The sequence below is a fragment of the Egretta garzetta genome, unplaced genomic scaffold, assembly GCF_000687185.1.
Source record: "Egretta garzetta isolate BGI_Z169 unplaced genomic scaffold, ASM68718v1 scaffold23, whole genome shotgun sequence".
NCBI classification, from domain to species: Eukaryota; Metazoa; Chordata; class Aves; order Pelecaniformes; family Ardeidae; genus Egretta; species Egretta garzetta.
The window spans coordinates 469,176-492,981 of record NW_009259237.1 but is presented as its reverse complement, the minus strand read 5'-3'; the positions used below and the strand labels follow the sequence as shown (position 1 = coordinate 492,981).

The 23,806-nt window shown below is 36.2% G+C and overlaps 1 protein-coding gene across 4 annotated transcripts in view; it reads left to right on the top strand.

The window, feature by feature from the left end:
- Positions 1 to 22,270, top strand: part of CDH8 (cadherin 8) — a 149,735-nt gene extending 127,465 nt beyond the window's left edge. For all 4 annotated transcript variants that reach the window (XM_035891509.1, XM_035891510.1, XM_035891511.1 and 1 more), the window contains 2 exons: positions 20,385 to 20,636; positions 21,777 to 22,270. In XM_035891509.1, the coding sequence (XP_035747402.1) occupies positions 20,385 to 20,636; positions 21,777 to 22,270 (746 nt within the window). The remainder of the gene's footprint in view (positions 1 to 20,384; positions 20,637 to 21,776) is intronic.
- Positions 22,271 to 23,806: the final 1,536 nt, after the last annotated feature.

Sequence of the window (23,806 nt, the reverse complement as noted above, 5' to 3'; positions counted from 1 at the left end):
CTGTGTCCCAAACAATACGCTCAGAGCAGCAATACCTGTTTTTCAGCGTTGAATACCTAATGTTCTTATGGTTTCCTTAGGTTGTTCAAGTGAGAACAGAATTTTGTGATAAAAGCGTTTTCACAGATGTAAACATTTTGATATGCTGCCAATGCAATTTTTGCTTTCAAAAACTAGCAAATACATCTTTGCCATAAAGGACTTAAAGTTTTTCCCAGAAGATGTTTCCATTGCTATGCCATTTTTCCTATGCCAAATTCCATTTCCTAATGGAATAAACCCCTAATCAATTGTTCTACAATGCCTTTGGATGCAGTAACTCTTCTGACAGTAGAAATGGTGCATCTCTACTGTATAAATGTGATATCGCATACCTCTTACTAGGACTTATGTAGTAGAAGCAATCACAGGGTTGCTTGGAACATGGGCAGGCCTTATCTTTGGGTTAAGAGAACCATCTTAATGGCATGCATTCCTATTCCTGCGAGGTCCAAGAGCCTTACGAGTACTCAGCCTTCCCCCTCCCCAACATATTCAATGTCCATCTGGTGATTCGAGCTCTGAATTTGCGCCAGACTGATTTTAGTGAGTGCATAGTAAAGAGGGTTTTTTTTTTCTTTTTAAATTGTAGCATTGTATGCACTTCAGTGATGAACTGTTCTGTTGGTTCTCTATAATGAACTTAATATTTATTCTCAGCCATGCTTAGTCTATTATACCTATGGTAACTATAATAGCTCTAAGAATTTAATGTTTAAATGTCCATTGCTTTTGTTCTTTCCATCTAGCAAGTTCAATCTGTCACTTAACGTCCTCATTGTGCTGCCTTGAAAGTGTAGGCAGTGTGTCATGTATCTAAAAGGAAATAGCCTGGTATAATCACTTCAATCACTAAGTGGCTTGCATTCCTTTGTATACTATTGCACATCTTATTTTAAAATATTTGCTATTTCTCATAATCTCTTTACCATTAATAAACAAATATTTCTAAAGTATTTAGAAATAGCCGGAGAAGACAATTACATGCAACCTCTCTTTTAGATATCCCAAGTAATAAAAACAAATGATCGGCACTGCTTCATTTTTGAAAGTACTTCTGTGTCACTGTGTTTTTAATTTAATAAAACCTAGATTTTTTTCCACATCTTTCTCCTGAAAATATTTTTAGCAGCATCTGTCAAATGCATACCTGGAGGGTGAGTCTTTTGTTCCCACAAGAGTAACTCTCATGTTAAAATGAGTTTCTTTCCCTGAATCAGTTTCTTTTGGCATTTCTCGATAAGTCTCTCTGCCATTGTCTCAGCTGCCAGCTAAAGCTCCTTCTGTGTTTTTGATTGACTTTTCTTTCCAAATATATACCTCAGAGAGCTAAGAGGTGGCACTGCTATTTCATTGCCCTCCTTCCAGTTTGCCCATTTCAAAGTTAACCCACTGACCTCAGGTACAAATTGCCTTAGCAAGGACATCATTAAACCCATCATTTCTTGATGGATGTACAATGAACATCTAGAATAACAGCACCCATATGGTCCCTTGGATATGAACAGTAAATCCTCATACATTTTTGCAGTTTCATGCAATTTTTCAAGAGCCTTGGGAAACGAGGCCCAGCTGCCATCTATGCCAGAGGGTGTTTCACAATGGCAATTCTTGAGGGAAAGCACATGCTTATATACTTCTAGTGTGTTTAATTACCATCCTCATTTCTTTTATATATCAATAATTAGACTTTCAAAGTACAACTCTAAACCAAACCAAATCACATCCTTGTTAGCGGCTTGCTTGAAAAGTAAAATTATGTGATCTGAGATGTGTGTTCCATCCTATGAGTAAATATTTTTCTACCATGTCTGTCAATATTAGTGGTATGGAATTACATCTAGAAGACTGCATCTAAAATTGTAAAAGAATATGCTGCATAATCTAGGAAACAGCATTGTTCAGCATCTCTCTTCATAGGCATAGTTTTGTCACCAGAAATCACAGGGAGTACTTGCATAGCAAGGTACATTCAGTGTGAAAATAGTAAAGTTAAAAATAAATTATTCCATCTATTAAAAAACAGCAAACACAAACTAACCTATAATCTGGCACTTCCATGCCAGAATCTGCTATCCACAGGCACTCATCATGTTTCTTCAGGAGTGTTCATAGTGTGAAAAAACGTATTATAAATATCATACTATCAATCTTTCGCTCAGCATGGCATTAAAACTGGAGCTGTTTAAATAGCAAAGTTCAACATTTTATAAACTCATGATACCAGAGCAACCTCAGATTATTGATTTTTTTAATGAATTATATAGTTAGTAATGAAATTGTTAATGTTAAATTATTGAAATATTTCTTTTTTAGTGTGGTTGAAAGATTTTGTTCAGTAAGTTCTTTTTTGCTTATGTTATAAATTGTAAGTTATAGAAGCTAAAACAAGAAACCATAAAAGATGTTGATATTTTGCTGAGTAGAAAGGTCTAAGTTTTATCAAAACAAATCATGTTATTGTTAAGGTACCTAAGCTCCATAAAACATTTTAGTTCTGTGGATTTGGACTAGTCTGACATGAAATCATATTTTAGAAAACTCTTACTTATATTTTGGCTGCATACTTACCTTTCTTAGTAGAAAACAAAATGTGATTAACAGGCCTGAACTACAACATTCTACTTATGATCTACAAGTTATACTACACCGATGGATTCACAGTCCCTTTCTAAGACTGTCTCAAGTGTGTCTTGATCTGTGTGCTGGAAATTATGTAAGAATTATGATCTGGCTGTGTGGTGGTAAGGGAACACTATGCTACCTTACCCCCCTCACTATTGGAGCAGGCAGGTAGGGATATCATGACCTGAAAAAGGAGAGGACAGATTCTAGCTTCCACTTGATTAATATGCAGACAATTATATTCAGCCAGTGCAAACACTTCTGGAGCAAGTGGTTGTGCATTAGGTGGTAAGTGTTGAGTCCCTGAAATAATTTGTTTTTATAGCAGAGGAAACGCGGTTCCTTATTTATTATACTCAGGTTCCTTCATCCTTAGTCCTTAGACAATTGACCTGATTGAAACTGCTTTGGATCGGAAACTATGTTTGATCATTCTTTGTAGGAAAAGTAATCAATTTTCTTATTTACATATTTGACAGAATTCTAAGATGTAATGTCATCCCGTGAAGTAATAGACTGTGTCTAAAGACTCACAAAGATGAGCCCTTTCTGCTAGTGATAAAGTGATAAGCAACATGAGGTGGAAATTGGTGCTATAGTTCTTTAGACTATTCTCAAATTCTAGAAGACTGGTAGAATTTCAAGTTCATGATAATAACACCCCAAGGGACCCCAATACATTCCAGTAATGCTTAGATGTTCTGTCTTGCTAGGCACTGAATGCATTTCCATTTCCATTGTATTTCACATTGCAGTTAAAGTAATATATTCAACTCCTTTCTACTATACCATTTTGTGGTCCTAGCAAGGTTACACTTTTCCATGGTACAGTAGCGTTAGTCCCATCTAGTCTGAGAATGTCAGTGAAAATATTCTCAGTATGTATCTTTCATACCTGACAGCTTTCTGCTTCTTTTCCCCCTTCTTTCTTTACTATCATCACTATTGACTATGTTCTGTTATTCCATGATGTTCTGTTTTTCCTTGATGTTGAATATCAATTGAGTGTGATTTGAAACAACTTCCCTGGCATAGAAGGATGTGATATTATTTTCTGAAGTCAAGATTACACTAACGTAGATGGGAAACCAGCATTTTTCCACTCCAATCCTTTGTGTGCCACTTCCTTCACTGACACCTGCTTCTGCTGTCTTTCCCATCTTTCTTCTTGCATGTAGATCACCGCTCCTTCTGGGCTGCCTTCTAATTAGAACCACACAGCAGGTGAAAACTAAGTGCAGTTCCCCTGAAAACTTACTTTTTAGCCCTATCTGGATGATTTACACGTTCTTACAATTGTTACGTGCTTCTCACCACCTCGATAGGCTAAAGAGATGAATCTTTCTTGGTGCACATAGCTGCTTTAGCTGAAACTGAATGTCAGAAAGATAGAATCAGCTCTACAAAGGCTAACTCAGCTACCAAGCTCCTCCACGCTTTGACCATTCTGTCTATTCTGTCCATCTGAAACCTTATTCACTCCTCTCCTGTATTCAGGATGCAGGGCTCCAGACAGATTCCCTCTCTCCTCCGCCCTAAGCCAGATGTGATCCATCAAGTCTTCATTCGACTGGACAGGCCAACCTGATGAGTGAACCAGCAAGGAGGGGGCCATCTGGTAAGCCGATTGTCCTCTTTTAGGCATCTTTAGGCTCTTCTTCAGCTCTGCTGTGTTCCCCAGCAGGTCTGTACTTTTTATAGCTTTGTAGCTGGCAAAGTGTTTCTCTGGGAGCACTTCTGTTCCAAATGCTGTTTAACCTTTCAGTCCTGTTTTAGTTTAGCTCCATGATGACAACTTCTTTCCAAGCCTCACAAATACAAAATTTCAGATAACTACAGGAGAGTTGTATATGCACGTTGGAAAATAAGACTAATTTCCACAGCATCACATCCTTGCAGAGAGCGCCTTTTTTTTTATCATATGAATGAATCAAATTACATAGCTATTTCAGGACATTTATGTAAACATGACCCATCCCAAAACAACATAAAACGTGAACGATGAAATACAGGATAATACTATATATATGCAGGATGCCATTATGCATACATGACCAAAGAGACTTTTACTTCACTCATTCTTAATTTATTATTTGTGCTGCTAGCAACATAATGTTGCCAAGGCGTCAATTATGTTTCATTTTATAAATCAAACTAATTAAGAACCAGATGCAGTCTGAGTGAAAAAGATCTGAGGTCAGTGTTGTGCACCATATGTATGACAGTGCTTACTCATGATGAGGAGATGGATTGGACAGCTGTGAATTTTCCTGCTGTAGGAGTTTCATCAAGCTCAGAGAGAGTAACACACTTACCTCTCTTTTTTTTCCAGTTTATTTCTTTAATTTCATAATAAAACAAAAGAAACGTGAGCAACACTGCCATGACTTTAAAAGACTAAGTAAGGGATAAAAGGTTATTAAAACAAAAAAGAAGAGGAAAAGAAATTGATCAGCAAATTAGCATAAAAAATCTATTTGAGTAATAATATAAACATGGATGAAAGAAATTACAGAGATAAGAACAAATTGAATCTTCAGTGTGACTTAACTTCAGACACATAATGGGGAAAATAAACATTAAATCAGGGTCTCAAAATTGAACTGCTTAGCAGACAGAAAGGTGGTGTTCTTAAAGAGCACAAAACTTCTCAACTAAGGGCTATCAGGACAACAGTAAGATCTGTGGTAGTGTCTTCTCTGGAATTTGTCTTCCAACGAAACCTTGCTCCAATAGCCTTTTAATTTCCAAAGGTTCCCTAAGTGCTTTAAAAACATCACTTCTCAAAAGCTAACAGCCCCCATGATAATTATGTTGTAGGACTTTAAAAGTATTTCATAGTAGTATTTATAACTAAGTGAATATAGAATATTTGGAGATAAATTTCCAGATTTTCAACCAACTGTCTTCTGAAAATACATTAAGGGATTTCTGCCAAAGTACCACTTCTGTTTTCCTGGGTGGATCTCATTCCTCCAGGTTTTCTGCAAAAACCAATTCCTGTAATGGAATTGTTCATGGACAATATACTATCTATCTTTGATTCCTTGTAAATGGGTTTAACTCACTGACTAGGAGGAATGAGGTCCTAGAGCTGAAGGTTCTGGTAGGGCCTCTACCCTTTCAGCACCTCAATATGTTACCTGACAGACATATTGCCTCTTAAGAAGTCCCCCTCTGTTTTCACCTCATTGTTAGGTTTTGGGTTGTTTCTTTGTTTTATCGTATTCTAAATACAGGCTGTTGAGGGGGAATAACAATTAATTTATTAGTTGCTCTAATAGTACTTTTGTCAATTAATGAGAAAATAGATAGGAGTCCCATTTTAAAGTTTCAGTTGCAGTGGAGATTAAAAGAACCCCAATACTCTTCCTACTAGAAGAAAAATCTAAACCAGCTAAAAATGATCCAATATAAGCAGGAATCATCACATATTAGCTTTTAAATTTTCCTTTGATTAGTAAAAATCTCCTTTTGTCATTATAACAAAGTATACAGACTATTTGCACGTGGTTCCTCCATTAAAATAGAAGGTATTAATTTTTCACACTTAGCCTCAAGGCTTGTCTGATAAAGTATTGCAGAACTAACATTATAACGTGAATTAAGAAGACAAAGACCATGTTCCAATTTGCATCTTGTTTTGAACCAATTACCCAAGTGGTGTATAGGAAGGAAGTAATTATTGTTGGAATCACAGTAATTCTTCCTATGAGGTGACCATTACATTGATTAGTAAGTGAACTCTATGTACATTCTCCTGAACCTGTCTGGTGTGATCACATTTGTGCCATACGCTTTCATTTTCTCCTTACTCCTTGTAAGGAGAGGGCTGTTCAAGAATGAGCTGTATTGCTCTGGCAAGAGCAAATATAGCAGTGACAAACTGAAGGTAGTCTGAAATTTTTAATCATTTTGACCAGAGCTTCTCACATGAAGCTCTAAAGAATAAGGGAGAGAAAGCTTTTATTCAGTTGGTTGGGGATTTTTTATACCACTTACAAAATTTTCCCCTCAACTTCTGATTTTGTAATTTGTATGGGTGGCCTTGTTTTAAAATGAGTCACTTTGTTGGTCTTCATTTAATTTTAGCTAATTACGATGTATTCTATTTGGCAAGCATCCAGTAATTAGTTATATATTTATGTAATTATTAGTATTTAATATTTATATAATAAATATGCCTAGAAGGCAATCCATTCAGAGGCCAGAAAAGAGGTAGAGTACATGATTTTACTGAATGCAAAGATCTCACATACTGAGCCAAATGCAGAAAAGAAATGAAACACATAAATTGACCTGTCTAGTCTGGGGAGAGAGTTTGCATATCCTAAAATGATAGGATGTGCATACTTGGTAATCAGTGCTGATTATAGAGGGAGTGAAGATGGGGCCCTGTTTGAAGAGAGATAATAAGCCAGCTTGTTAGGGAGAGATAAACAGAAGAACTTCAAGAAAAGGACCAGATGTCTGCTTGATGGTGTTGAAGAGGGAGAGCTAGTGGGGTCCTTCAAAGGTAACACGGACGGATGCGTAGGCAGATTACAGTGAATCAGCAAAGCAGTGGTAGCTGTCTGTCCATATTAAGACAGCAAAGTCATATCACCCCAACTTGGCCTAAACTAATTGTAGGCTCAAGTAAGTAAACTTCACTTTTGCTATAGGCTAAGGGCTATAACAGTAGTAGTAACTGTAACACTATAGTAATTTTTTTCATGCATCTGATTTTATAATAAGAGATAAGTCAGGAATAAAGTTTTACCTGTGGAGTTTTGAATGGAATTAGGTATTGTAGTCATAAACTTTGAAAGGAGCATCAGTAATAATAACTGAATGTTGATAGAAGTACTCTGCTATATTCTCTAGAATGCTGGACTGTCTTGAACATAAGCACTGACTTTTTTCTTCTCTTTAATTTTTGGAATGTCATAAATCGCGTATCAGTTTCACATTGCTTTCATAAAAGCACATACAACTTTTTTGTTTTGTTTGTGTTTTGTTAGGAAACTTTCAGTCTAACCTAAAATTAAAGCTAAAATCTAGGTTATAGGAAATAATAAGAAATAAGATTAAAATATTTCCTGTAGCCTTTTTGAACTTGTCGCTACCTAACCTGGCTTAACTTTGTCATGTCGCTTTCTATACCATTTTCATCCATTATATATGACCCTTCTGTAAATTATACAGTGTTCACCACAATAAAGATTAAGACCTTGTGATCTAAGAGGAGTGATGGTTTTTTGATTAAGGAACTGCTCTGGAGTTCAGAATAGTTTTGTATAGCTTGGTTACAGGTTTCCTGTATGATTTTGGACAAGTCATCTAATCACTGTGCCTGTCATTGTGCAATGCATACACTGCAGATGTTCTTTTAAAACATTCATCTGATACCCACTATGACATTAATGGCAGCTATTAGCAGCTCCCTATGGATTGGTAAAGACTGAGATTTTCAAGAGTGCATTACGGTGTCTCTTTGGATTCTTCTGAGGCTCCAAGTTAGAAAAAATGTTGAAGGTATTCTGCAGCTCAGGGAAGGAAATGGTGGAGCCCAATCTAATGACAGCTGTAGCTAAAGCATTGTTGTATCTTTGATACAAGCTGGGATGCTAAATATAGAGGAAGGTTGTTTAGACTTGGTTCTACACTGTACGTCGTCTTCTATATCATCTTTATCTATCCCACAACATTACAACTTCTGTCTTTGTACTACTATTTTCTATTTTTAAATGAGAAAAATAATTTTTATGACAAATCAACCTTCTCTTATTTTGTGCGTCTTCTACTAACATGCAAGATGAAAAGATGGTTTTGCTCATAGAGTTTTAATGCAGTCTGTCTAGCAGAACCACTTGCTTCAAAACTTTGTATAAAGAGCTTAGCTTTTTCTAGACTAAAATAGTTTTTCTTAATCTTTTTTCTTTTCTTTTTCCCAGTAGGAAAACATGCATCTTTCTCAAACTATCTGTTGTTTGGGTTTTTTATCCTGCTCTCCTTTTTGACTATTTAAGTTTTCTTTCATGACTGTGGAGGACTTTTTGGCACATGAAGATGTATTCTCCTTTGCCAGTAGAATTGCCTAGTCTCTTGTAATACTTTTACTTGATCCTGCTTCATATTTTTATTGCAGCTTCTGCCTATACACTTCATTTGTACTTTGTCAGACTCTTCACCATGAATTAGAAGACAACAGGGAACAGTTTCACTGTTATATGCAAGTTGTTCTCTTAGTATAGAGATGCATTTTATATTTGTACCTTATAACGTCTCCACTTGATACAAAGAGAATGCATGAGTAAGATGTCTTCTGGTTTGTCACACACATATTTCAATTGTGACTAACAAATATTTTACTATTTACAGAATCTCCGTCCTTGGAGATATTCAAAAGCTGCCTGGATATAGTCCTGGGGTCTAGGTAGCTGTGCTTTGGAGGGGGGTAGATCAGATGACCTCCAGAGGTCACTTCCAACCTCAACTATTCTGTGGTCCAATGAAAACTCTAGAATATCTTATGAACCAATGCTATAGTTTGCAGATACTTACCAACATAAGCATTGATATTTTTTTTTTTTTTAATATCTCTACAGCAGTGAGGCAGAATTCAAATGATGACATCTTTCCCTGATTCCTTCTTCTTTCCAAGCTAGGTGCTGTGTCATGCAACATACATAGCAAAGTTAGGGTCTTGCAGTGTGCCTCAGTCTCAAAAATTAAATGCACATGCACGTGTGTTCCTGTAGACCTGCTTTGATTCTCGGTAATTTGACTGTATATGCTAGCTTGGAACTTCTGGCTATGCCAGATTTTCTCTATGTAATGTTTACATGGTGTGCGGAAAAGTTCCCAACAGTATCTGGAACGATTCGTTTGAAAACTTTATACAATCTATTCCGCTCTATAGACAGGTAATTGTTTTTTTCACTTACTGAAATTCCTTCTCTGGATGCGTTTTGCTGTTCCCTGCATTTCAAATGACCATTAGCCTTCACCATAGGAGACACATGCTCATTGAGAGGTGTGCATATAATAAGACATTATGTGTATACTTTGGGTGTAAGACAGAGGTATAAATTACTGCCATTAATGGCCTGATGATAACAAATTGTTATTGTTATACGTAATCTGCATATAAGAATGTCTTCAAAAAGTCATTATCATGCTGCCTGTGTGCCCAGGGGCAATCTTATACCATAGCATTTCAGTCTTTCAAATTACAAAAAGCTAATATAACTCTTGATGACATTTACAAAAATGTATAATGGCACTCCTTTCAGTTCTCTCACAGAAATTATGCTCAGTGAAGTTAAAGGGAGATCTGCATATATAAAAACTGCAGGATCTGGCACTTTGTAAAATTAAAGCCACATTTTTTTCTTAAGTGGCACCAGCTCAAGAAAATGTTAAGTCAAAATTTTTTAAAATTTATTTTCTGACTTAAAATGCCTCAGCCAATGTAAGTCGTATTTAACTTTCAATGCTCTTTGGCAGAGAGTACACATTCTAAATTTCTTCTCATAGTAAGTTGTTATGTCAGAGTTAAAGAGCCCTGAAAATTGGCATTTTGTAATGGAAGTGCTGACAAGACCTTTATTACACCAGTACAAATAGGCAGCATTCCAATAAATGCTGGTTGTTCTTTTTATCGTCTGGTGGTTGCTTTCTAACACTGCATTTCGAAATGAACATTATAAAAAAAAAATAGCATAATAGAAATACACTGCTATGGCTTGAATTCAGCTCTCTAACTTTTGTAACAAAACTTCAATATGGCTGATATGTCCTATTCCAGATTCAGTTTTAAAGCACTGTTATATGATCTATTGGTAAATTGTTTTAAATTCTTACCGTGTGCAAGTGTATGTTCCATACAGTATTGGAACAGACAAGGCAGTTACAATGGCATGGAGAAGTGGATGTTAAGTTGCTTAGCGTGAAACTCGCTCAAATGCCAAGAACACATCACATTTAAAACCCAACATGTTCCTGCTTAAGTTTTGTTTTCCTTACTATGGTATTCATAATTTACATTCTAGACAGAAATCACTTCAAACATCTGTGATTGTCTTCGTAGTCATGAAGACTGAACTTTTCCAGACCCTAGAAGTGAGTCACTGAAGTAGGAATTGAAGGATGTGTGTGAAGCGAGGAAGGTGAAGATCATAGGATAGAATTCTTGGAAGTTTTCCATTGCCTACAAAAGTACTATAAATTTCATTAAATCTGCTTGAGCTTTAGCTTTACACATAAGGGAACCCCAAATCAGTGTAATGTGTAAAACTGTAAATCTCGCAGCAACGCAAGGGGCTTAGATACCTTTCTCTCATTAGTTTCACCTCCTAGACTGCACTTGTAAGTAAGCATTCATAGAAAGAATGAGAATCTGTTATCCCTAAAGAGAAATACCGATGGCAAAGCCTTGGAATATTTTGGCTTTTTTATTTATATTTGCTACATTTTGTTGGAATCTGGTAACACAGTAATGGAAAGTTCTTGATTCAAATGGAAAATATAGCCATTATTTTATCAAAGCATTGTAAACCACAGTATTACTTTCTGAAACTTTTTTGGTTAAAATAACAAGATAATAGAATTAACTAGAATATGTAGATTTCAAAAATGATCCATCAGTCTATGCAAATTGCTGTGCTAATAATGTATTTTTAATGCTAAGCACATTTGACAGCCATTTCATCTCTCTTTCTAAACTAGAGCTTGGCAACCTGCATTAATTCTTACACTTTACAGATGTAACATTCAATGCACATGCCATGTAGTGATGTGATCCGAATAAAGTAAAGCATGTCAAAGCAATGTGATTATTAGTAAACAAGTTTGTGGCTGGCTTGGTGAATACAGAAGAGAAAAATGAGAGGCAAAAGCCAGTGCTGTTTTAGCATATCTTACATCTTCACTGGCCTGAATTTGCTTCAGATTATGGGAGTGTCAATCATATCTGGCACCAGGGGATTCAGAAGAGATAAGCGGGCATAACATCAGAGCCAGTGAGATTAAAATCAGGTATGTTGGGTACAGTTCAGACAACTGTGGTAACTGCAGCTTACACAGACCCCGAGCCCAAAGTTTCCTGGTTTGGCTTGCTGTAAGTATCTGTAAATTAAAAAGAGAGAGAAGTACTATGTCCTAATTATTTCTCTACCCTGCTAACAATAAAACTAGTATTGTTTCAGGCTCAGTGCATGCTTCTACATCATCATTTCTTCAGCCAGGATTTTCTATCCTTCCTTCAATGGGTTAAAAAACCAAGGTACAAAATTACATCAGAGTTGCTGCTAGACTGCAAGTGACCGTGTAGATATGTTTGGTTATAGCTCTGCTGGACTAAAGGTCAAAGGAAAGTTTTAGAATACTTAAGAGACAATTATCTAAAGTTCAGACTTTTCCAAAGGAATAGAACTAGAAATTATACAGACTATTATCTAAAGTTCACATTTTTCAAAGGAAAAAGGTAGGAGGAAATGCTTATTCCATCACTTTGCTGTTAATTTGTTGGGGTTTTTTTTATTCTATCAAGAATTTATTTATTGTAAGTTCTGCATCACGGTAGTATGAACACGATTATTCCCCTTTCCAAGAAATTTTAACATATGAGAATGATGTATTCTTGTACATGATTAAATATTACTTTGCTCATGATTCAAAATTCCCAGCAGTACTTTTTATTTCTGCAGAGAAATACATGACCTGGAAATGTGTTTATTTTTTTTATTCATTAGTTGATTCAGCAGTTCAATTCTGGCATAAGCTATTATTACTATTCAGGGCAATTGGTTTAAAAAAAAAAAAAATCAAAGATAAAAAATATGTGACACTTTACAATTCTTCTCCTCATCAGTACATTTTCTCCCATCAAATACTCTTTTTCCTGTGTTCTTATTGGTGTTTTAAGGGATTCCAGAAAGTCCAGGTCTCTAGGAAAATAAAAATTCATCCAGGTGTTTGCTAATGTGTCATAGGAATGTTTTGTGAATTGCCATTATATATGTCAGTATGGCATGTGGCTTACTGTGGTGCAGGAGAGACAGTTTGATCAGTCAGCTGAATTTTTATAGCACAAAAACTTTTTTCTTTTGAACCTGATGTCTGCTATCAAATTTGATAGTAGTCATCAATCTGCTTTTTTGAAGACATCACAAATTTTTGACATTCATGAAAAGCAGGTCAGTTTGAAATACCTGTGAATGCTTCAGTGCCCATATGGTTTGGCTATCATAAATCAGACAAAATACACTATAAAAATCGCCTCTTTTTATTTTCAGATTATTTTATAAGCCTTGAACATTTATGCTTTTACCATACAGATTAGGCAAAGGGTCATCTTGTAAACTTTTGTTCAACAGGATTTTGTTTGAGACAGTCATCAAGGAAGATCTAGTACGTGTGTAAAATATTGCACAACACAGTTGTGTATATATGTTAATATATATATATATGCGTTCTCATAAAAATGCATTTGGTGTGCATAAATACATCCATGTTGAAAATACTAAGTTTAATCATGAAAATTGTTGTACTAATACTAATGAATTAATAGATTGATTTTCATCTACTAATGACCGGCAAATTTATAACATGCAAACTCAAAATTGTTCCCTTTTAATCAGGTATTCCTTTAAAAAGTGTTACAGCCTAAGGCAGAAACAAAAAAACCCTGACATGGGTCTATCTCTCAAAACATTTTAATGGCATTCTTTTGGAAGCAAGAAACTGGTGCTTCTAACTTGTACTTCAGCTTAGACTGAAACATACAAATCAGTTTTCCAGCTCAGTGCCAATCTTTGAATACTGTTCTTTTACAAGGTGAACATCGATGAGGGTATGCTTTGAGTTGCTCCTTCTGGTTTTTGTGCTAGATCAGAAAACAGGTCATGCATATTCTTTCCCACTGCTTTTGTTATTACGATAATAAAAAAAAAATATTTCAAAACAGTTGAGTTGACAGAGGGACATCACATGTAGGACTATGAATAGTGAATTGTTGGGGCTGCACTCATTGGTCTTGTTTCTGCAGCGTGGTATTACCAATCTAAATACCTGCTATTTGAAAATCCTTTCATAGAAAGGTATGTAATTCTGAGAAAATATGCTAAAGGACAATGATTGAGGTATGGCTTATAGCTCATGGAGTGTATATAGAGACTCTCTGAGAGACCTCTGTGTCTTTGGACAACTTCATTATTTCCCAGTCTCTAAAATGGGGATTGGCATCTTCCCTGTTGTTGTGGTTTAACCTGGCAGGCAGCTGAACACCACACAGCCATTCGCTCACTCTCCCCCTCCCCGGTGGGATGGGGGAGAGAATTGGGGGGGAAAAAAGTAAAACCCATGAGTTGAGATAAAGACAATTTAATAAAACAATAGAGGAAAACAACAGTGATGATGATGATAAGAGGAGATACCGAACAAGTGATGCACAATGCAATTGCTCACCACCCGCTGACCGATGCCCAGCCCATCCCCAGTCAGGGTCTGCTGCCCCCCAGCCAACTCCCCCCAGTTTATATGCTGAGCATGACATCATATGGTATGCAGTACCCCTTTGGCCAGTTGGGGTCAGCTGTCCTGGCTGTGCCCCCACCCAGCTTCTTGGGTACCTGGCAGAGCATGGGAAGCTGAGAAGTCTTTGCCAAGTGTGAGCACTGCTCAGCACCAGCTAAAACATCAATGAGTTACCATCGTGCTTCTCATACTAAATCCAAAGCACAGCACTAGGAAGAAAATTAACTTTATCCCAGATGAAACCAGGACACCTATATACCACTATTTCTCTGTTGTTAGGTTTTAATTTTGAAAAAAAAAAAAAAACCAAAAAACAAAAAACCCCAGTATTACTACAAGTCTTTTGAAAATCTGTGTTTAACGCTGTAAGGTCTCCACTACAAAAAGTATTACAGGAGGCGCGTACATGAATTAATACTTAAGCAAAGAGCTGAAATGCTATCTTCGCATTCTCTTGAATGTTCTCTTCTAGTGCATTTGCAGATGACTGCTAAATATCATATAGCTAACATTACTTAGAATGTCATACGTTTTGTTTTTTCTGCCTGTACTTTGGTAGTTTCCACTGAAACCTTGACAATAATAACTTAGTTACTCAGTTATTTCAAGTTTTTATGTGAGAATACATGCCATTTATGAACTAAGGAAGGAAATGAATGAGCTGCCCTTGTCTTTTCATTATCAAAAAAAGCAGGGATTATCACAGTAAGGATATTCTTGCTGCTCTTCTACTTGTGCCAAAGGACTCCACATTACAGAGAATCTGTTTTAGGCTAAAAAATGTACACAAAAAGATAGCTCTGATAAACATGAAGAAACATATATTTCTGTCGTTCTAGTGTTTCCAGCTGTAAAGTTTCCAATTAAAATTCTTTCTTCACATAAGTAACATATCCAACATAGATAACAATTTATATCACAAAGTCCTTAATGCCATTAATGATTTGATCCTTCTGAGAAGATTATAAAAGGGATAGAAAAAGACAGAAAAAGAGCTATGTAGGTGTAAGGTTACACAGCAGGGAAGTCCACTGATCTCAAAATATGAGAGACCGTGAGGGAATTAAAGAATTGTAATGTGTGCAGAGAAAATGACACTTGGATGTAAACTGACTGCTGCTGGTTTTTACTTCTGTTCTGTCATTTTATTGTCTGACTTAAAATTGCAACATGCATTCTTGTACAAAGTGGAAGATGAAGAAGTTGACTCCTGCCTGCTAATTTCACATCCAGATTGATGTCGCTGCCATTAAAGTCACTCGTCCAGCAAATCCAAAAGTAGCTTTGTATTAAAATTATTACATTTTCTTTTTCTCAAAATCTTTCATCCAAGAACCTCAAAAGAGATCAGGGGGTCTTGAGAACAGTTGGGAATCTGCAGGAAGCACTTAGCCCTGTGGTAAGCATGTCCTCAGTTGTGGTTATTCAAACTGCTTTTGTCTAGAATCAGACTGGACATCTTGTAAAGACCTTCTGCTTTGTCATTCTTTGTTCCAGCTGTGAAGGAGATATTCCCATAACAGTCTCTCTCATGTTGTTTTGCAAATCTGCTTGTAAACTTAAGAAACTGAGAGCCATCTCATGATCTAAATGACTGATTTGGTTTTATGTTAAAAAAAAAAAAAAAAAAAAAAAAGTAAAAATGAGCTCCAGATCTAAATTTTAGTTATGTGTTCCTGGAGCTGTGTTACGCTGACCTTGCATTGGTGCAAAAATTTGTGATAAGACAATTGTTAAGACCACTTATCTTACACTATTCCTTAAGCCTGCAGGACAGAATATAGCTCCTGGTCCATCCTGTGTAGTTGGTACATCATCAGTGAAATGGCATTTAATAGGACTCTGGCATTTCAGAGAACTTCAATCCCTTCCTCACATAGAAGGGTACAGAATTCAGGGAGGTTCATTTTGATTGAGAATGTCAAAGGACCTCCTGAATATACCTCACTGACTGGAGGTAAAGGCCTAGCGTCTCTGCCTGCGGCAGGTTACCTCAAGCTTTATTAACAGAGAGGGGTTCTTTTTTTCTGCATGTAATTTTCCTTGTTTTGCTAAAAGTAACATGAATAAATAAATAACCTGAACAGCGCTATAATGAAGGATCAGTGGGTTAATTGGAAAGATGAGTGGAAAGTGATTGTCCCCTCTCCTGCTGAGCACCTGCTGCCAAGTTAATTCATGCAGCAGTGCTGGCCACAGAGAGGAGAAAGCAAATCAGATAAATTGAGTTCATTGCTAATCGGCTGCTAGGATTTATTTTCAAGTTCTAGGAACCAACTAAAATGTCAATTAGAGAGTCATTGTTCGTCACTCAAGAGTCACAGCTCTTGCAACACCAAGGTATATTTATTTTAAGACATAGCAAAGAAGGGGAAGGGATTTGTTGTGAAACAAAATTCCCAAGGCAAAATTGAGTACTTGCCACCCATTGGCAAAACAATTTGGTCATTTCATTGTGTTTTTCCTGTTGACTATTTCTGATTGCCAGTTTCTTTCTGGGCACAACAAATTCAACTTTAGCTTAACACAGCAGTTGTTAACAAATACCCCTCTGTAAAAAAGAAAGGTTATTCTCTTCTCTCCTTGTCTTCCATCTTTTCTTACATAGTATTAACTATTCAGCCATTACAACTTCTTTTACACGTAAACAGTTCAGCTAAATGTCCCAAGTATCTTGTGTGTCTATAACTTATTTATTTTGAACTTGAATTGATAACCATTACTGGTACTAGGTAGCTTCTTATTCTCAGCATAGCTTCACTGATTGGTGGAAATGAGCACTTTATTTTCTCCATCCCTCCTCCTTCCCCTTGTTTTTTCTGCCCTCTTCTGTTTGTCTCTTTATAGTACTCTTCCTTTTTTACTTTGTTTTAGTCTTTGATTCTGGCTTATTAGAATTTTCTGAACCAGGCAGAGTAGCAGTGAGTGTGTCAGAAAGATGGAAGGGATCTGAAGCTGTCACCAACAACAGCAGCTTCTTTTTTTCATTTCTTCCTGAAGCAGGTGCCTTGCCTCTTTTGCATATCTGTAAAGGGCAGGGATGCTAGGGCTCAGCATATCAATCCGTTCCTCCAGCTTGGACAGAGAAGGATTGTACCAGGCTTATAGGAAGGAACAGGCTGCATCAGTACAGATTTCTAGAGCACAAGAAGTCACTGTGTAATATAACTGTAAAAGTCTCTGGAGTTCTGAATAAATGACTACAGATGTGACACTTCTGAGTGGGATTTGTCTCAAAAACAGAAAGAGCTGGAAATTGAGCCCCACGTCGTTTTTTCTCCTCTCCTTTGAAAAGTTAAAGCAAAAAGATTAAGGATGCAACTTACACTGAGCTATTTTTAATTTTTCAGGAGAAAGCCAAATGGACAGATAAATTTCTTTTTCAGTACTTGAAAATGGGAGGGTGCAGAGGAGGAAAAGAACGCTATCAGACAAAAAAATCTACCTTTACACATTACAATAGGTGTGGTAGTCACTCTTAACTTTGGTAAAGCTATACACACCAATATTCAGGAAAACTTAGCTACAATAATAGTTTACTAAGATAACATAACCCTTTGTTCCTTGCAGTTCAGCTAGAGAGCAAGTGTGATACTGGAAACGGTTTAACTTGCACACGTGTGTTTAAATCTCTGACACACTGAACCAAGAAGGAGAAGTGCAGTTTTTGCTTAATTCCAAATGTGTGCTAATTGTTGACTTAAAACATACTTGACTTTTCCACTGCATCATAGCGGCATGTGTAACATGGTATCATCAAGGAGTTTGGTCCTATTTGAGCTGTCAGAATTAAGAGCTTATGCCTGAAATTTATCTTTAGTGTATGCTTCCTTTAATTTTAAAAAGGGCACAAGGAAGGACTAGACTATTTATTTAGCTCCAGGGTGCCATCAGTTTTGATGTGATTGTTTCTAACTTGAATAGATAAAAAATCAGGATTCCTCGAAAGAAAAATCATTAGGAATCCTTTTTGTTCTGCAAAGGTATTATTTAGTGACCATATTTAAACTGCTTTATAAAGCAGGTTGATCTTCATGTGTTACATGCTCTAAATGCTACGAAAAATGCTGAAATGATTACATAACCTGCAATATAATTTATAGTAAGAACCTCTCTAGGCTGCAGAAGTGTGACTGGTAGGTGATTCCACCATGGAAGGGATATAGTAAGACTGCAAAATCAAACACCCTGAGCTTCAGAAAGAGCCTGCTTGAAGTTCAGTTTCTTAGTCACTGAATGGGAAAACAAGCCTTCTTTGTTCTCTTGTATGAGACAATTACCCCATGTGCTTAAATATCAAATAATCTTTCTTCATCTTTTGTTTTATGGCAGTAGTGATTTAACTATAGGAGTTATCTACTGATTGATATCTTGAAATGGGTTCAGGACATGCTAAATTTTAGTGATGTTTCATTCTGTAATCATTATGTTCTGTAACTAGCTTTATTCCTTATTAATATGCCTCCTTACTAAGAAGGACTTTAAGAACAAAATACTGCATTTTAAATTTATTTCTTTGGATGTGAAAAATGTCTTTACAGTATTTGCCTCATGAATGTTTTCCCCTTCTTCCGTCTTTGCATCTTTCTCTGGCTTTTGTACTTCATCGACTGCCCGCTATTTCGGGCATGCATCTGTCTTTTATGTTGAGGCAGTGATACATGCTGCACAAATACCATGGGCTGTCAGGAACGTTCCTGGTGATCACAGTTAGTACAAATGAAACATTTCTAAACTATTTCATGTTTTCAAGTGAGTACCTGACCAGCACCAAGATCAAAGTAGATACAAAGCTTTCTTACAGTCAATGTATGTACGTGCATACACATGTTGTCATGCACTTCAGGTACCTTTCTTTGGTTTAAACTCAAGAATTGTGTCTTTGTTGCATCTGTCATATGATCATTGCCTGTCTTCCAAGTCTTCTCTTCCTTAAGCCTGTCGCATAACTCTCAGTAATTTCTTTTCTTCCCTGGAATGGCGTTAGTGATTGCATGTGCCCATTTTATAGCATAAAATATCAGGGGGTTTACTTTTGTTCATGATACTTCAGGAAAATTAACTTCGGTAGCACAGGGGAAGAGAGTTTAATGAAAGGAGCTACAATCTCCTCTCAAATACATTTGCAGCTTTATTTTTGAATTGTCACTGGATTCCTCAGTAACACACACACACATTCCTATTCTGTGTGTGTCAGAATCTTTTTATTAATTTGTGGTGTTATTTTTCATGAAAGAACACAAAAACAAACTAGTACAAGTCAACATGCACTCTATTAGTATATAATTCATAACACTGAATTATTTTTTTTTATTCCACAGAATAAAAAAGTTAAAAGCTAAAGTGAATATTTAAATATGTAAATAAATCAAAGTGGTTTGCTATTTGACATGATTACTAATCATGATTTATACTTGTAATCATTTTGATGGTGAACTGAGAACTGAGCGACTATCAGAGGTTTAACTGTGTCACTTTATGTCTGGGTAGGATGCCATGTAGTCAGATGCCTCTATATGTTTCTAAAATTAAGTATCTGCATATATGTGCAGAAGTAAGAATGTCCTAGACTCATTTCTTCTGGCTGCCTTCATAGGAGACACGTTCTGTCTTGGCTTGTTCCATTTTCATTATTGAGGCCCAGTAAATTTTTAGATCAACGAAAATTAGGCCTACATTTTTTAATACATTCAGCTTTTCTTTCATTTGTCTTTCTATTGCCTGTTAATAAAAAAAGAAGAATCTTCCATAGCAGGGCAAAATACTGTGCAGTTTGTACTTCTAATGCACGGAACATTTGCTTTAATTGGTGAATGTGCTTTATTAAAGTTTGGGTTACTTTAACATTTAATTTCTCTCTTTGTTGTACTGGTTGAATTTTTATGAGTGTGTGACTTGAAAAACAGTGATGAATCATGCTGGGAAGATATCTATAGGGATGTATGCAGAGGAGAAAGTGAGGGGTTGCCATTGTGATCATACCACATGACACAAGAAAATGCATATGTTGCACTCATTCACTTGGGGCACGGGCAGCCAGACAGAAAGGGGAAGGATTTCTGTGTCACATGCTGCTGGTATCATGAGTATAATAAAGTGCATATGTGTTTGTATAGCATTTTTCTGAACGCATTAAGAAAAAGTTGTGGGTTTAGCTGTTATTCTGTGTGATGAAACAACGCAAATTTTCCCTTTTTCAGATAATACTCTCAGCATATTGGCAAAGCATAGTGGATTCAGCCGACAGAAGCAAGAAGTATATCTACTGCCAATCATAATAAGCGATAGTGGGAATCCTCCTATGAGCAGCACGAGCACTCTCACTATTCGAGTCTGTGGTTGCAGCAGCGATGGTATTGTCCAGTCTTGTAATGTTGAAGCATACGTACTTCCCATTGGACTCAGTATGGGAGCCCTAATTGCAATATTAGCCTGCATAATTTTGCTGCTAGGTATGTATTCATCTCACAGCCTGGCGTTCAAAATTTTTCTGATTGCTGGGTGGCTCTAAGTAAGCAAAGAAGTCACATAGAAGGACATACAATCTAATTCAATGTAATGTGCAGCTGTACTGAGAGACCTGTCAGGACTGCACCCCTACTGTACTAAGAACTGAACAAAAGCATAAAAAGCAATATCCCAGTCTGAAGTAGTCTTACACACAAGTTACATAATAAACAGGTATGGAATATGAAACCAAAAATCAAATCAGGTATGTTAAGTAGCAAGGTGGACAAAGTATACACTGCACATGATGGAAAATAGATTTGTTTTCTCTTCTAAGACTTGTATGAGTTTATTTTGGATTGTAGCGGTTTAAGAGACATTGCAGTTTTACAAAATAAGAAGCACTGTGTATTTTAATAAAACATACAAGATTTGTATACAACATCAAGCAAGGTAGAGAACAGTGAAGGAAGAGGCCTATTTCTGCACGTTGCAGCTTCGTTTTCTAACTGAGATTTACATCAGTAACGGATTTCAGCATTAAGCTGCAAAAACAACAGTGTAACCAATTTAGAGCTTTTTTTATGCATCAGTCTATGATTCTGAAACTGATGTATCTAAACTCTTTCTTTCGCCCTTAGTGTCTCATTCTCTTTTCAGTTATATAGTGTGAGTCTGTTGCAACACATAAAGAAAGACACCAATTGCCTCCTGTCATCAGGGCTATGGTTTCAGAAAAACACCCTCTGATTTTGGAAAACTCCATCCATAATGTAGATCATTATAGACTATGTTAAGTGAATGATGATAGCTTGACTTCATGTAGGTTTGTAAGTTTTCCAAAGGGAAAAGTCATCTAAATTCAAGGTGCAAAATGGAAGTATGCAAAATCTTATTGCTTATATAAAATAGAGCTTCAGATGTAAATACGAGCTGAAAATAGAAAACTAGAGGACTAACCAGCACTTCTAATCAAATTTTCGTCACTTGAATGGGGTTGAAGTTACAGGTCTTTCAGCTTTTCACTACCTTTATTACTCTTATTTTCACAAAAAGCAACCTATGACCTCCCATAACTGTGCTTATCAGGTAGTGCTTTCATTGGAAATTTTTTACCTAATCAGCCTGTGATGCTTTCTTTGCAGTCATTGTGGTGCTGTTTGTAACACTAAGAAGACACAAAAATGAGCCTCTAATCATCAAAGATGATGAAGATGTGAGGGAAAATATTATTCGTTATGATGATGAAGGAGGTGGAGAAGAAGATACAGAAGCTTTTGACATTGCAACTTTGCAAAATCCAGATGGAATTAATGGATTTTTGCCTCGTAAGGATATTAAGCCTGATCTTCAATTTATGCCCAGGCAGGGTCTTGCACCTGTTCCTAATGGTGTCGATGTTGATGAATTTATTAATGTAAGGCTTCATGAAGCTGATAATGATCCCACGGCTCCACCATATGACTCTATCCAGATTTATGGCTATGAAGGGAGAGGGTCAGCGGCTGGTTCCCTTAGCTCCTTGGAGTCCTCTACATCAGACTCAGATCAGAATTTTGACTACCTCAGTGAATGGGGTCCGCGCTTTAAAAGACTTGGAGAACTTTACTCAGTTGGAGAAAGTGACAAAGAAACTTGACAGTGGATTACAAACTTTTTCCCTGTTGACTTAATGATCATGTAATATTCTAGGGCCACTGCTGTTAGTTAAAACTAATGTGGCTTTTTGTTTTAGAGGCAAGTTTAGCGCCAGTCATCTATAAAATCAACTACATTGTAATGTTGAACCAAAAAAAAAAAGTATATGTTAGGAGGTTAAGTCTTGTGGAGTGTGAAGTAAAGTATGTGGAGTGTCTAGAAGTCTTTGGATATTTGATATTCACTTGACCACTCTGAAGATGGAGATTTGGATCTTTGATTATCTTCAGTGAATTGAAAAGAAAAAGAACAAAAAGAAATTGGTGCTTTCTTAGAAAATGGACTTGCAGGGATTTTGCTGTTGAACAGTAGCTCCTGCCAGTATGTGTAAAGCTAATGGTTTGTTTCTGCATTGCCAACAAAGATCCCGCCACAGAAATGTTAAAAGCAATATCTTGGTCTTCTTAGCAATGCTGAATAGAAATAGCATTGTAAATTCCTACTGGCTTCTACCGTGCAGTGACCATACATTGTACATACAGTAATTGTTGGCCACGTAAACACAGACTGAATATCATCTTTAAATATTGTGTAAAGCCTTAAAATATTCACATGTTCTTAATCCATTCCAGTGATGGGTAATAAATCCTACTAATGTGCAGAGATTCAGAGGCAGGGCTACAAAACCTTGCTTTACAAAAGGATCTTTTTCTAGAAGAAGGATCAATCCTGTGCTTCGTCTTCTGAAAGGAAAGAAAAAACTGTGAAAGGGGATGGACTTACATATATGAAAGAATTGCTGATTTTATTGCTAAAGATCGAATTTATTTGTTTAATCTTTGAAATAAATATTTTATTGATGTCCATTACTGCTTTTATTTATTAAGACTGATAATCTATAAAGTAAGATTATGAAGAAGACTAAATTATATCCGTTAGATTTTTTTTTCTATATATAATGAATGTTTAATACATGTACATTTTGAAAAGAAAAATGACAAATTGTTGCAGGTTAAAGCAGTAACCTATCCATTTGCAGTAGTTGAATTTTAAGAGAATGCTGGCAGGAATAAAACTTTCCCAGAGAAAACTTTTGACAGTTTTATATCTTCTTCATAAATCTAGTACCTGGTGTTTTTAATACAAGCACAAACAGCTGGAAGTAAACTGGTTCATGTGAATATTTAAACTATAGACTTTTAGAAATCCACACATAACACAGTACAGTAAAAAACATACTTATAGTTCTCCACTGTATTAGAGCAGGAACCAGTGTGTACATAATTTTACTGCTTATGTTATTAGCATTTCTTTTCTATAATATTCATAGTGATGCACCAGGGCTCTTGCACACAGAGAAAAAACAACACTAGAAGCTGCAAGCATACTCAATTTGTAATGCAAACTTGCCATTTAGAAGTAGCAATTGTATAATAAAACTACGTATTACATGCAAATCATTTTAATTTTCTACTTTGTTTTGAAGCTATATTATTGTTTGTTTATTTACTCCATGTATTGTATTCAGAGAAACTCC